General features: G+C 45.4%; 1 protein-coding gene across 2 annotated transcripts; it reads right to left on the bottom strand.

Moving 5' to 3' along the window:
• Positions 1-3,682: 3,682 nt before the first annotated feature.
• On the bottom strand, positions 3,683-12,632 carry ZBTB18 (zinc finger and BTB domain containing 18). Of its 2 annotated transcripts, none has more exons than XM_027612873.2 (2): positions 12,498-12,632; positions 3,683-7,575 (listed from the first exon to the last, which is right to left on the bottom strand). In XM_027612873.2, exon 2 carries the CDS (start codon positions 7,559-7,561, stop codon positions 5,993-5,995), a length of 1,569 nt encoding a protein of 522 aa, XP_027468674.1. In that variant the 5' UTR covers positions 7,562-7,575; positions 12,498-12,632; the 3' UTR covers positions 3,683-5,992. The 2 variants fall into 2 exon arrangements, with proteins under 2 accessions (XP_027468674.1, XP_027468673.1); XM_027612872.2 differs by lacking the exon at positions 12,498-12,632 and adding an exon at positions 10,006-11,865.
• Between the last annotated feature and the right edge of the window lie 616 nt (positions 12,633-13,248).

Genomic DNA, 13,248 nt, shown 5'->3' with positions numbered 1-13,248 from the left:
GGTATGTCATTCTTTCAAGTTCAGTACAGTTCTATATGCATTATGTTTGGAAACGACAGATTTAATCTACCCTATAAGTGTTTACTAATTTTCGAATACATTTTCCATTCACCACTTCATATTAACTACAAATATACTTCTTACAAACTTCAATATTTAGGCCAATATGACTTCTTAAAATTCCTGTATAGCTAATATTAAGCATGCAGACTGACATTTAATAAAAACGACTTGATTTAATGATTAATTACAGAGATTATGACAAATCGTAAATAAGTCATTTCCGTGAATGGACTCTCTATGGGTGTCACACGGCCTCTCAAAGCCACTCTAAATATCCTCACTGAAACTGTTACTCACTAATGTGCTACATTTTAAAGCCAAATTGGGTTTTCACTCTTCTCTTGCCAAACGAACTAGAGAGAATGCTTCCTATAGCAAACTGCAAGCTCCAATGCAAAGCCACTCAAGATCAGAAAGAGGGGAAAAGTGCCTGAAAAGGCAAGAAAAATTTGTCTTCAAAAAATTGTTTTGTAAAGTACCCTGCAGCGAAGGGAAGTGCCAGGCTCATATAAACCTAGCGATTATGATCAACGCTAAACTGGCAAATGTTACAATAGAATCAGAAAAGTTAACTGGTAAATTCATCTCTTTCCAAAAAAAAATCCCGTTTCTTTCAAGTGCTTGAATATTTTAGGAAAAGGCTACTCTGGGAGCCTGAGTTATCTAGATAACTAATTGAACAATTTCATGTAATAAGGCATTTGGGCTTAAAAGAGAAACTTTTCGAGCTACTGTTTCATTTCTCTGACCTCACCCTGTCTCGTTACAATGTTTTAAACTTAAAGAGTTCAGCTTCGTTTCGGAGAAATTACAAAAATTAGTAATAAGTTTTAAAAGGGTCAGCTTGCAAAAATACTAGAAGTCTAATTTCTAAAATGTCTCTGAAAGTAAATTACTATTTCTAAAAACCTCCAGGGACATCAATAAGCTCTGATTGCTTTAGCTAAACCTTCACGATATTAAGAAAATCTAAGAAGGAGTGGGGAGGCTGCAAACATGTTTCTTTCTCATTTAACAGATAGGTAGTTCTACACTGTAGACCAAAGGATCACATGCAAAGATATTTTGCCATGTTTCTACAGGCAAAAGGTAGAAAAATGTTAACATAAGGGACAAAATCTTGTCAGTGTAATAAACTTGGACCATAGCCAAAATGAAACTCCTAAAAGCTATTTGCTTTAAAAAGACAATAATAAAACTATTGCTTTATTTCTCAAATGGTATAATCTCTAACATTTTAATGGCAAATGAGTGTAGTGAAAACGACTGAGCTCTCCTGTCTTGGATTTCAAAATTCACTTACTTGATTCACTGTACTTTATCAGCAATTTCAAACATTGTACCAAAGAATTAAACAAAAACTTAGACCAGTATCTATAAATTACAACTAAAATTATCTGAGTTTCCTAACCAGAGGTATATAAAAGTTTCCCTGATTATATTAGAAATCCAAGAATGTTTGAAGTTTTACAGGACTAAAATGCAATACAGGAAATCTTGAGATCTTAGGACTATTTTTTGTTTTTTTGAATCCTTACCTGACACAATGAGGCTTGTAAAGTCTAATTTTTGTATACTTGTGTTTCATTGATGAAACTTGTGAGAGTCAAGGTTTTTTAAGCAGCGTTACTTCTTGGGTAAAAAACTCAACTGTTTTTCTTTGGTGAAGAGTGAAAAACAAGAGATTTACTTGGAAAATTAGTATTTCGACCATTGTAATGTGCACTAGCGTGTACTTTTAATATAGTGCTCACCTTTTTCTAGGCTTCCAATAACCCATTTATAGGTAATCATGGCAAGTCTGTTAAAGAAAAATCTCTGCTTGATTCACCTATTAATCTGATAGCATAGTTAACTGGAAAGGAAATCCAAAACCAAGATCCTTAACCATTTTATATACTTCTTGCTTATGCCCCAGGGAATGACTAGCACACAGTGCTGGGCCCACAATGATCTAGGGCATAACTGATTATCTAAAAAAACAGATGGTTTCAGAAGTAAATGAAATCACATAGTTAAAATACACTTTAGACATCAGCCAGATGTCAAAGGGGGAATCAATTTGAATGGTTTCCAACATGATTACATGACAAATTAATTTTTTTTTGAAATGTAGCAAATGAACAAGTGCTTCCTTCACTTCTCTTAACAAACGTGGCAATTTATGGACTTAATATTCTGTTCTAGTTTTGCAAGGAGTGTTTTAAGAAGTTATTTCTTCCAAATCACATGTCAAAATATTGTCCTTGTAAGTATATCCAGCTAAGTTTAGGATAATGCTCCTCATTTTAAACTAGATGCTAGTCAGTGAAACTAAATTATAACTCTCAACATCTTCAGAAAGTTTTGAGGTACTATGACCAGTTACTACAGGAAATGAGAACACAAGATGCACACTGCTCAACCCCTGCCCCACCTCCAGCACTTTTTTAAAAATAAGCTTGTAACTGCTGAAGAAATAATTTTGTGGAGCTCATATATACATTCCCCTTTCACATGAAACAATGTTTGGTTGGTTAAAACCAAGTGTGAGTTGCATGTGATAGAAATCCTGCTTCAACAACAAAAAGAAAAAAAAAGGAAATGCAGGGATTCCAAATAGCAAATTATTGATTGTGCTCTATGATTAAAGAAAAAAAAAAATCTTTTTGGATTCCCATCCAAAGCCACCCGGGAGCTCATGAGTATATTTTCAAGCTCTGGACCTTACATTCCACTTCTTCTATAGAAGTTAAGAATATTCACATCCCCCTAGGCCATGTAATATATAAACGTGTTTTATTTGATGGTAGTAATGTAAAACTCTATCTTCGTATGTATCTTTTAAGGCTGGAAGTTATGAGCAAATACCGATCTGAGGATCTACAGACACTCTCTCAGGTCTGTGCCCTCCCTGGACCCTGCAGGCTGTCCTGTCCAGCGCGTATGTGTGTTCTTCTGTGAATTCCTTCCATCAACCAGCAGTGTTTTCTCATCCTGACACACCCAAGGAGACCATTGTGAAGTTGGATGATTGCAAAAATTAGGGTTGAGTCCTCGTGATTACGAATCAAACTTTGAGAATTAAAAGTTGGGAACTTCTGAGCTCTCCCAGCAAAAAAAGGATGCATATAGCCAATCTTGAACAATCGAATGCCTGCTAATTTGATTGCCTAGAATTCTAGTCATTAGCCAAGCAATCTTCCAAATTAAGACATCCGGTCTCCTTCAATCTTCCACTTACACCAGAACACAGAAGAACAGATCTGACCCATCAACTTAGGATAAAATTACCCATGAAAATGGCTTGGGGTGTATGGATGAGTAGCTAGTCATACAGCATTATTCGGAAGAACCCAGGCTGCCACTTGGAAGTTCTGTAGATTCACGGATTGCTAGGGAATTACCTTAACATTCTTGATCTAGGTTGTAGAAAATGGGTCACATTTTAGAAATGTGCATTAGTACCTCAAAGGACTGAAAGCCAAAATGTTTGCACATTTCCATTTGAGTGAGTTGAGGCATCCTAATAATCTCACAAGCTCCGGACAGAACTGATATTAAAAATAAAGATGCCACTTACAATACATACTTAGGATCTACGTAGTATGTAATCATAATTAAAATAACGCACACAAGGTTCTCAGTTCATATAATTTATTGCAGTTAGCACACAGTTTAAAAATTCACCAACACACCAATAGTACAAAACTAAACAGCATTATAAGTTATTCCCCCCTCAGGAAAATAAAACATACTATGATTGTCAAAGCTAGATGTCAGTCTAAGTTTTAGAACAAAGGAAGAATGTGAAACTAATAAAAGGAAAAAGCAATCACTCACAATGACCACAAAAAGAAAATCCAAAAGAAAGTCCGTTTTCTCAGACATTGATTGTCTCCTCTAAATTAATAAAAATTATTTTAACATAAACTGTATTTAAAAAAACTAGAAACTCTTCAAGTAACTAAAGATAATGCTCCAAGGCCATTTTCACAGCTTTTTTTTTTTTGTTTGTTTGTTTGCTTTAAATGCCATTACAGCCAAATTAACACACATTTGACCAAATATTTCCAAAACAGTCCAGCAACACACAATGGAGTTTTCCATTCAGTATCTTAAGCACAAAAATAGGCTATGTTTACAGTAGTTAAGGCGATCAAATTTTAAACAAAAGCAATTAAAAAAAAAAAGGGAAAAACAGCAAACGTTTTCCATGCTACTCCCATAGACCTTATTTGTAAGTGCAAGACAGGAAAACAAACACTGTGCAAAATGCTTTTGCCCTGCGTGCTGGTCATTAAAACCACACTGGGCTGCAGCCTCCGCTGCCCCATACACATAGTCTACTAACCCCCTTCCCCACCTTCCCCACGTCAATCAAGGCAGTCCAGTCCTTTCAGCCCGGGGCTTTTTCAGTCCATAGAATCTTTTCATGAGTTGGGGGTGGGGGGAGTGGGGGAAGGATGAAGGAAGGGGGGGGAAGGGAGACAGGGAGGGGAGGGTAAGGGAGAAGGGATGAAAAAGAGAAGGGGAGCCCCCCCAAAAAAAAGAAAGAAAGAAAGAAAGAAGAGAGAGAATGACCTATTGTCAATTTGTGCAGTAGTTATTCTAAAAATGCTCAACTGGGCAAATGTGTACACCTAAACTTTTGAGCCGGCATGGGTTTTGTGCAATTAGAAGTTTGTTATAAATGCACACTGCACATGCAAATCTTTAAGCCGTTTGTAAACATTTATATTTTCCTTGTTATGTAGCGAAGTTATCAATTTGCAGCTTAAGTTTTTATTCAGCTTAACAGTTTCAACTTAAAGACAGTGGGAAAGTCAATTTAAATTATATAAAATAAAAATAAAAACAGTGCATTTACGTTCTTCATAACACCAGTTTTTTCCCCAAACGGTGCTATTTTTTTTCTAAGGAAATTAAATAATTTTAAACTCACTCGTTAAAGTTATACAATGCAAACAAAGACAAAAAATATATTGAAACTCATGCATTTCTGTAGCGTTAATATTTACTTTTCAAGACTCAACTAAGAGCATCAACACAACCTGTCAAGTTCTTTGACACCCCCCCAGCCCGTGTAATCAGTTACAGTATACAAGAACAGTAATTCACATTTTTCAACACACAGTCCAACACTGCTGACGCTGCAATATCCTTTTTCATCCCAAGCAAACCTTCACAAAGACAGCGCCCCAGCGATCCCAGTGTACTTTCAGAATCTCTCGCATTGGGAACCGTCAGAAAACCAGAAGTTGCCACAGAAAGTTTTAAGTCAACTGCTTGTTTAAAAATAGATAATCCAGCATTTCAGAAATTTTCCATTTGGGTCTAAAAGCATTCAGGTTTCCAACAGCCAGAAAAGATTCATGCAATTTTGTGACATATAAAGAGGCTAATAAAACTGGAGGGAATTTCTACTCTGAAAAAGGAAAAGAAACAAAAACAAAAAAAAAACAAAACAAAACACAAAACAGAAACACAAAACCAAAACAAAGTGGGAGAGAGAGAGAGAGAGAGAGGGGGAGAGGGGGAGAGAGAGGGAGAGAGAGGGAGAGAGAGAGAGAGAGAGAGAGAGAGAGAGAGAGAGAGAGAGAGGAGAGAGCGCGCTCAGAAGACAATGCAGTGTCGACAGAATTAAGCCCTGTGAAAGCATCTTGTGATAGGACGAGTTGTTTCAAAGGTTCTTATTGGCTTACTTCCCCTACCCCCTCGAAAGAAAAAGCCCTCTCTAGTCTCCGACTTGCTCCAAAGTCTCTTTTACCAGAATGCTAAATTAGTGAGAGTCTCATGCTACTCTAAAGTGCAAAACCGAGTTAACACCCCGACGATTTAGTTCCAGGAAACAAGGCTGCTTTTAGACCGTACCACAACTAGATAGAGATCTATGTATATCTATGTATATATATATATTATTTATATATATATATATATATCTATAAAATTATTTCCAGAGTTCTTGCGAGCTATCTTCTAAGGTCCAGTCTCTGACAGTGGGCAAGCTCAGGGCTTCGCTTTTGACAGACAAGGAGTTCACCAACTCACAGTGGAACTTGCGGATGTGTCTGTACAGGTCCCCCGACTGCGTGAACCTGCGCTCACACCACTTGCAGGCGTGCGGCTTCTCGCGGGTGTGCACCACGGCGTGGCGGCTCAGGTTGTGCGAGTACTGGAAGCTCTTGCCGCACTGCGTGCACGTGTAGGGCTTCTCGCCCGAGTGGGTCCTCTCGTGACGCTTGAGCGTGTACATGCACGAGAAAGTCTTGCCGCACAGCGAGCAGGTGGGCACGTTGACGTCGGCGGCCGGCTTGCTGCGCAGCCCGTCCTGCTCGCGGAAGTGCGTGCTCAGGTGGATCTGCAGGATGTGCGGGCTGGGGAAGACCTTGTTGCACAGCGGGCACATGAAAATCTGGCCGGCCGGGCTCAGGATGTTGGACACGTAGGGCAGCAGGCTGCTCTCCATGCCGCCCTCCACCGGGCCGCGCTCGGCGTCCGGGGTCATCATTTCGTCGTCGCTGGCTTTGTCCTCGCGCTCGAGCTCCCTCAACACCGAGTCCTCCCTCAGCGGAGCCAGGTGCGCCGGCTCATACTGTACCCTGGTGTTAGTGCTCACACTCTCTTTCACAGCGCTATGTTCCATGTCATAGTCATTAGTGCCAACATCGCTCTCCTCACAGGAAGCCTCTTTCTCCACCTTCACCTGCACCAGGTTGCTTCTCAGCACGTCCTGTGAAGAGAAATAAGAGCTGTTCAGATTTTCAACTCCCGAAAGGCTGGACTTGACAGACAGGTCCAGCACACAGTCAACATCTGCCGAATCCCTCACGGAGGTGACAGACCTCTGGGACAAAGACTCTGTCGAGCTGCAGGGGCTGGCTACTGTTTTTCCAGCTGCTGTGGCGTGTGGCTCAGCCTCCCCGCCAGCCGGGGGGAGGCCCGCGGAGTCGGAGGGCAGGCGCATCCACATGTTCCCAGGCTCGGCCGCCAGGTCCCTTTTGCTGGGCAGGAGGTTCAGCTTCTCGTCTTCGCCCTCGTCTTCGTCACTGGGCAGATCGCCTGCCATGCGGCTGCTGCCGTCGGAGAGGCTCTCGACTTTGTCCGAGCAGCTCGAGGCGTCTTCCTCCTTCTTGGTGCTGTCTGCCTCCGTGGTGGCTTTCTCTTTCAGCTTCTTTTTGCAGACTTTGACAATGTCATACATGTGGAGATAACTGGCAGCTGCTAGCACGTCCTCAATGGGCAAGTCTTTGAACTGGAGTTTCCCTTCATACATGAATTCAAGCAGGAGAGCGAAAGCTGGGGCTGTAACAATGTCGCTGTTCAGATGAACAATGTCTCTTTTGTCCAGCTGGTCCTTGTAAAAGAGGTGGAAATACATGCTGCACGAAGCCAGTACAGCTCGGTGCGCGCGGAACTGGGCATCTCCCACCAGAACAGTGCAGTCACAAAGGAAGCCTTGATGCCTCTGCTCGCTCAGACACTGCAGCAAATGCCTACTGTGGTCTGGAAACTCCATACTGTCTTCATAACCTGCGGAGAGAGACACTTCTCGTGAGAGCCCGCTCAGGAACAACTTTTCCAGCGCTCTAGTCCTCTAGCCCCCGCGCGCACACACACACACAAAAGACAGTGACAGTGATTCGGCTCAGGTCGCCGAGGTACCCGTCCCTGCATTTTAATCAGGCGTATGACCCAAGGACTACCAGATCACTCGCACAAAACCTAAATGCGACAAGAAAAAAAAGTGCCCTCTCCAAACTTCCTCGCCCCCAGCCAAACGGTCCCTGATGCATCTCCACCTTCCTGGAACTTTTAGTGAAGTTTCAAAAGCCTTCACTTCATGCAGTCTCTTCCTGAGAAGAAGAATTTAGCTCCCTTTCAGAAGAAGTGAACCTACTCATCAAATTATGTCCTATAAAACCTACAAAACAGCTTTAATTTCAAAGGGAACAGCTCATAGAATGAACAAAGGAAAGTCCCAAACACATTCTGGAAGATTCAGAAAACTTGTTCAACCGTCCTTTTTATTTTATTACTTTTGATACATGACTGCACTTAGAAAGCACAATTTTAGCGCGCGCGCACACACACACGCACGCGCGCGCACACACACACACACACACACACGGGCTGAATCGAGAGGGGGGGAAAAATGAAATCGCATAATTAGCCCAGAAATTAGCAAACAACTCACTTTTAAAGTCAGAGTGTTACAACAACAAAAGCCCTGTGTATAAAAACAGATGTTAATGCCTTAGGATTTGCAGGTATGGCACACATGTACGAGATCAGAAAGAACTACACCAACAGATGGAAAAGATCATCTTTACTATGAACAAATCCAAATATTTTTTAAATGAATTGAGAAAAAAACTAATATTTCTTTGTAAAATCTGTACATCCAGAAAATCAAGAACCAGAAGGGCTTCACTTAACTCTGAAAATTCTCATCTAAACTTTGATCCGTTGAAAAGCAAATGAATTCCATACCAAAATTATTTCAAACTTTTAAACGAAGGCATATCGTATTCAAAAGCTTTACAGGTTCAACATCCGCCCCCCCCACCCAAAGCCTTGCTAGAAAAAGAGAAACTATTTTTTTTTCTGACTCTGCCTTACCTCATGCAACAGAAAATACTTTGTTTCAATAAAACTTGATATATTTTGTTTTCCCACTAGCTTCTATTCTTTCAAATATGCATCGCTGCCCTTGTTTTCTGGTGAAGGAGGGTGAGAGGGACGGAGAGGAAAGGCGAAGATGTACAAAGGGTCAAAATTCAACTGCAAAATTCAACTCCTTAAAAAAAAAAAAAAATCAAGAAAACCCCACTTCCCCTTTCCTGTGACCAGAAGCAAGGTTCCACACCAAGCAGCTCAGAGAGTGCACTGGGGAACGGACACATAGCGATTTAATATTCCAGAAATTACCTCCCTTTTTCCCCACTTTGCCCAAGATGGACTAAAACTTTCATCCTAGCCCCAAAATACCTTCCGCACGATGCCACCGCTAGAATAAACCAAGATTTACAATACAATCACTTTAAGTGCCCCACAGCTAACATCAATCCTAATCCTTGAGAGGGCTAAAAATAAAGATTGGAGGGCAGCTCACAAGGTAGCCGTGATCAAATTAGGAGGCTGAGAGGACAGAGAGGGACGGAGAAGGAAGCTTATAAACATCTGATCCAGCGGACTGTGGCCATATGGCAGCTGCTGCCCAGATAAAGAGATTAAGAACAGAGGAGTGCGATTACAGCTGTCTGGCCAATTCAGGCAGCTCAAATCTACAAGTTCTAAATTAGTCGCTAACACAAAAACTCCTGCAAATAATTATTGTTATGCTGAAATAAAAGCTCTCTTAAATATATATTTGAAAGAGAAATGAGGAAACCAGTCAAACTATTCTCCTGGGGACAAAAGTGTTTTTTTTTTCCCCCATTTTAAAAAACCTTCGGTTTCAAAAGCACGACAGCTGTATGTTTCAGCAGTGCTGCTGCTGTTTTGAAGAATAAAGTTTCACAGTGGAATTAATTACACAACAATCTAGCTTCTTAACCAGAATAATCTTCTCATATAAGTTTGAATGCTGGGTTCCAGACAGTTTACTGTTTCTCTCCCCCCTCCACCCCAAAAGCAAAAGGAATCTAAATAGCAGTGAACAACCACAAGAAGCATTTTAATCCAAAGTGATCTCAAAAAGCAACATTTCAAAGCCTTTCTTAACATTTCAAAACTTGAAATATTTCTGTGTATTAAAGTTATTTACTTGCCTGAGCAAAAGGGATAAAAATTAAAACTAAACAAGCTCAAGACTTTCAACTCCAATAAGATGTTCATTTCATACTCAGTTTCATATATTATTCCTAAACTGGGTTAGAAAAGTAATGTGATTTTTTTTTAATTAAATAAACAAAACACCACAACAGAAATAGGCTCAATCTAATCTCTTGCTACTCCTACCTTTAGGACACATAAACCTGATTAAGTCCTTTCCTCTGAGTCTCGCTGGCTCCAGGTCTGTTACATCGGTGGAAAAAAAGCAGACTAAGAGAGACAGATGCAAAGTGGAGATGATGTTAGAGAGGAATAAGATACCTTCTCCAGCACAGATCCGCACACACTAACTCCCTGTCTGTGTGTTAGAATAAAAGGCTGAGGGATGGCAGGCTGTCAGCTGCTCTGACATCATGTTCAGATGGAAATGCTACCTCCAGCTGTGCTCCCTTTAATGCCATATGCTACTCCTCTACACTCCTGCCACCAGCTCTTTCTTAGGAGAACTTTTCTCTTCTGTTAGTATAAACAAAATACTTCAAAGTCTCTCTTTTTTTCCAAACTTTCTAACAGAAAGAAATGGAAAAACTCAGCATATGGAGTTCTACTGTATTTATGGAATAGCAACACTTCTGTCTCAAGTTGGTGGACTGGCTTACACACTGACAGCACACTCAAGCCACGGCGCTATTCAGGAAATCCACATTCACTTTTATTCAACTCCAGCGTTCAGTTTCAAAGGCAGCTTAGGGATATTTTTAAACCAACCCAATTGACATCTCCAGGCCCATTTCAACATTTTCATGGTACTTTCATTTTTTTTTTCCTGCCGAGATAATGGCATACGTGTCTCAGAATGCTGGAAGACGAAGCAGAACTATTACTCCAGCCCAATTCACCTTATGATTTTGCTCTTGTGTTAACTGCTCATCTCCTACTACCTTCTCAATAAAATTTCTCACATTGCCAGTTAATGCAAATTTCAACTCTCAGTATCAACAAGGTGAAACTGCACTTTCTGAAATCCTGGAAAGTACTTCAGTTCAATGAAACGAATTAATAAACTGATACAACCTGCTACAGCCACTTACAATGAACGCTGCACCTGCATATCTGATCTGACTCTCCGCTCAGAAAAAGCAGAACTCTGTCTTCCCCTTGATCTGTGTCCCATAACAATCTTTTTGGGTCACTCTGTAATGTTTGATGATCACAGGAAAACCTTTCGGCTTTCAGTAAGGGGGGGGGGGCATGTCTGGTAAGTTTGAGAACTTTTTAGCTCGACTTTGTGGGTCTTTCCTAATGGCTGATGAAATCGTCCAGTAACCCGGGCTGGGGTGACCAGTGCCCTGCAAGGTGCTGCGACATCTGTGAATGTCAAATACATCTCCACAGACTCTGGGGAGGGTGAGGCGTAGAAAAGGCCTGAGGCGCGAGTGTTGCAGCCCTGGTGATCACCACTCCGTCCTCATCAGGAAACCGCGGCAGAGTTAAAGAGTAACAAAAACCAACGTCTCTGTCCTGTCCTCGCTTTGCCAAAGTCACAAACCTAACTTTCTCTAACTTCGCGGTGAATGACATAATAACGAACGCCTATTCTAGGAGGCACTCTTCGGAGCTACATTCCTTCTCAGCCACACAACCTATTCTCCACAAATGCCCTCGCCCCATTCCAATATATCAGACATTAATCACCCCATTTACCCAGTGGGGTGGGGGGTGAGTGACAGTTTAATGATTCCCAAGCACCGCAATGGGCCAGCGACTCCCATCCCACAAATCAACCCCTTCACAGTCTTGCTACCGCGGGGTCCAGAGAGGGTTTGCGAGATTGGGTTTTTATTTTTTCCAAAGGGTGGGGGCGAGGGTGCGGAGTGGGGGGGGGAGGGAAGAGAAGAAATGCAAATCTCCACCTAGTTCACCGTGCATAAAACACACGGGGAAAGAGGAAGGTTAAACCACAGGGAAGGAGGTGGAGGGCGGGGAGAGCCGGTGCAGCAGGAAAACACCTTAAACAGCAGACGAGAAAACAGACTCGGGTCACGGCAACAACAAAAGAAAAGTCGTAAGAAGAAGCCCGCGGGAGGAGGGTGGCTGCTACCGCCTACCCAACGCCGCGGCGCACGAGCCCCCGGGGCCTCCCGGCAACTGCACCAGCCCGGGAGGGGCCCCTCCCCCCGCCGGCCCCCTCCCCCCCCACCCCGGGCGCCACTGCAGCTGCACCGGTCCCCGGAGCCGCGGCCGTCCCGGGCGCCGCTGCAGCTGCGGCGGCTCCCAAGCCCCCTCCCCCAGCCCGCCGCCCTCCGCACCCGGGAGGCGCCGCCGCAGCTGCACCGGCCGGGAGCCCGCCCCGCGCCGCAGCTGCACCGGCCGCGGGGGGAGGCGGGGGGAAGAGGGTTGGGGGGGCGCGGCGCGGAGCCGGCGAGCCCGCACCCCGCCCGACCCCGCAGCTGCGGCGGCCCCGTCCCCGCGCCCGGCCTCCCGCAGCTGCGCCGCCCCCCGCCGCCCCAACCGCTCCAAGCACACAAACTAACTCCACTCGCGGGGGCGCCCCCGGCCCGGCCCGCCCTCCGCCCGTCCTGGCCCGCCGGCCAGGGCCGCACAGCTGGCGCCCCCCGCCCGCCAGGGGGGCCGGGCGCGGAGGGGACGCCGGGTCAGGGGCCGGGGCCGAGACTCACACGGAGCGGCCCTAAGTCACCGCGTCCCCGCCGCCGCCGCCGCCGCCGCGTCCTCCGCCTCCTCCTCCTCCTCCTCCCGGCCGCCGCCGCCGCCGCCGCCGCCGCCGCCGCCGGACTTGGTGGGCTTCCTCCTCCTCTTGCCCCCCTCCCTCCCGGCCCCCCCGCCCCCCAATCCCGGCTCCGTCGCCCGCTCCCCCCTGCCCCCTCCCTCCCTCCCACCCACCCCCGCTGGCAGCCGGAGGAGCGCGGCGGAGCGAAGAGGGCCCCACTCTCAACGGCTCCCCATGGCAGCAGCCCAGCGGCGGCCGCAGCCTGCCAGACACAGCGAGGGAGCGAGCGAGGGAGCGAGCGCGGAGCCGCCGGCCGGGGAGGGGGGGGTGGGGGGACGGGGGGGCGGGCGGGGGAGGGGGAGGGGAGGGGGCGGGAGGACGCACCACGCACGCACGCGGCGGCGCCGGCCAGATGTTCCCCCCCTTGCCCAGCCTCGGTCCGCCCCTCTCCTCCCCCTGCCTCCCTCCCTCCCGGCGTTGGGCCTCTGCGATTGACCGTAAGCGGCTGGACCGGCGCTCCCCGCCCGCCCCCAGCGCGCAGTCTCCTCCAATGGCAGGACGGCTTTGCAAGAGGGCGGAGGGAGTGGCGGGCAATCGTTGGACTGACGGGAAGGTGCAGCCAATGGGAGAGGCGATCCGGAGCTGCCGCTCGCGCGAGCCAATCGCGAGCAGAAACTATCGGGGTGGGCGGGGTCCGGGGG

This window comes from Zalophus californianus, chromosome 10 (assembly GCF_009762305.2).
Source record: "Zalophus californianus isolate mZalCal1 chromosome 10, mZalCal1.pri.v2, whole genome shotgun sequence".
In the NCBI taxonomy this organism is placed as follows: Eukaryota; Metazoa; Chordata; class Mammalia; order Carnivora; family Otariidae; genus Zalophus; species Zalophus californianus.
This window is presented reverse-complemented; position numbering and strand designations above follow the sequence as displayed.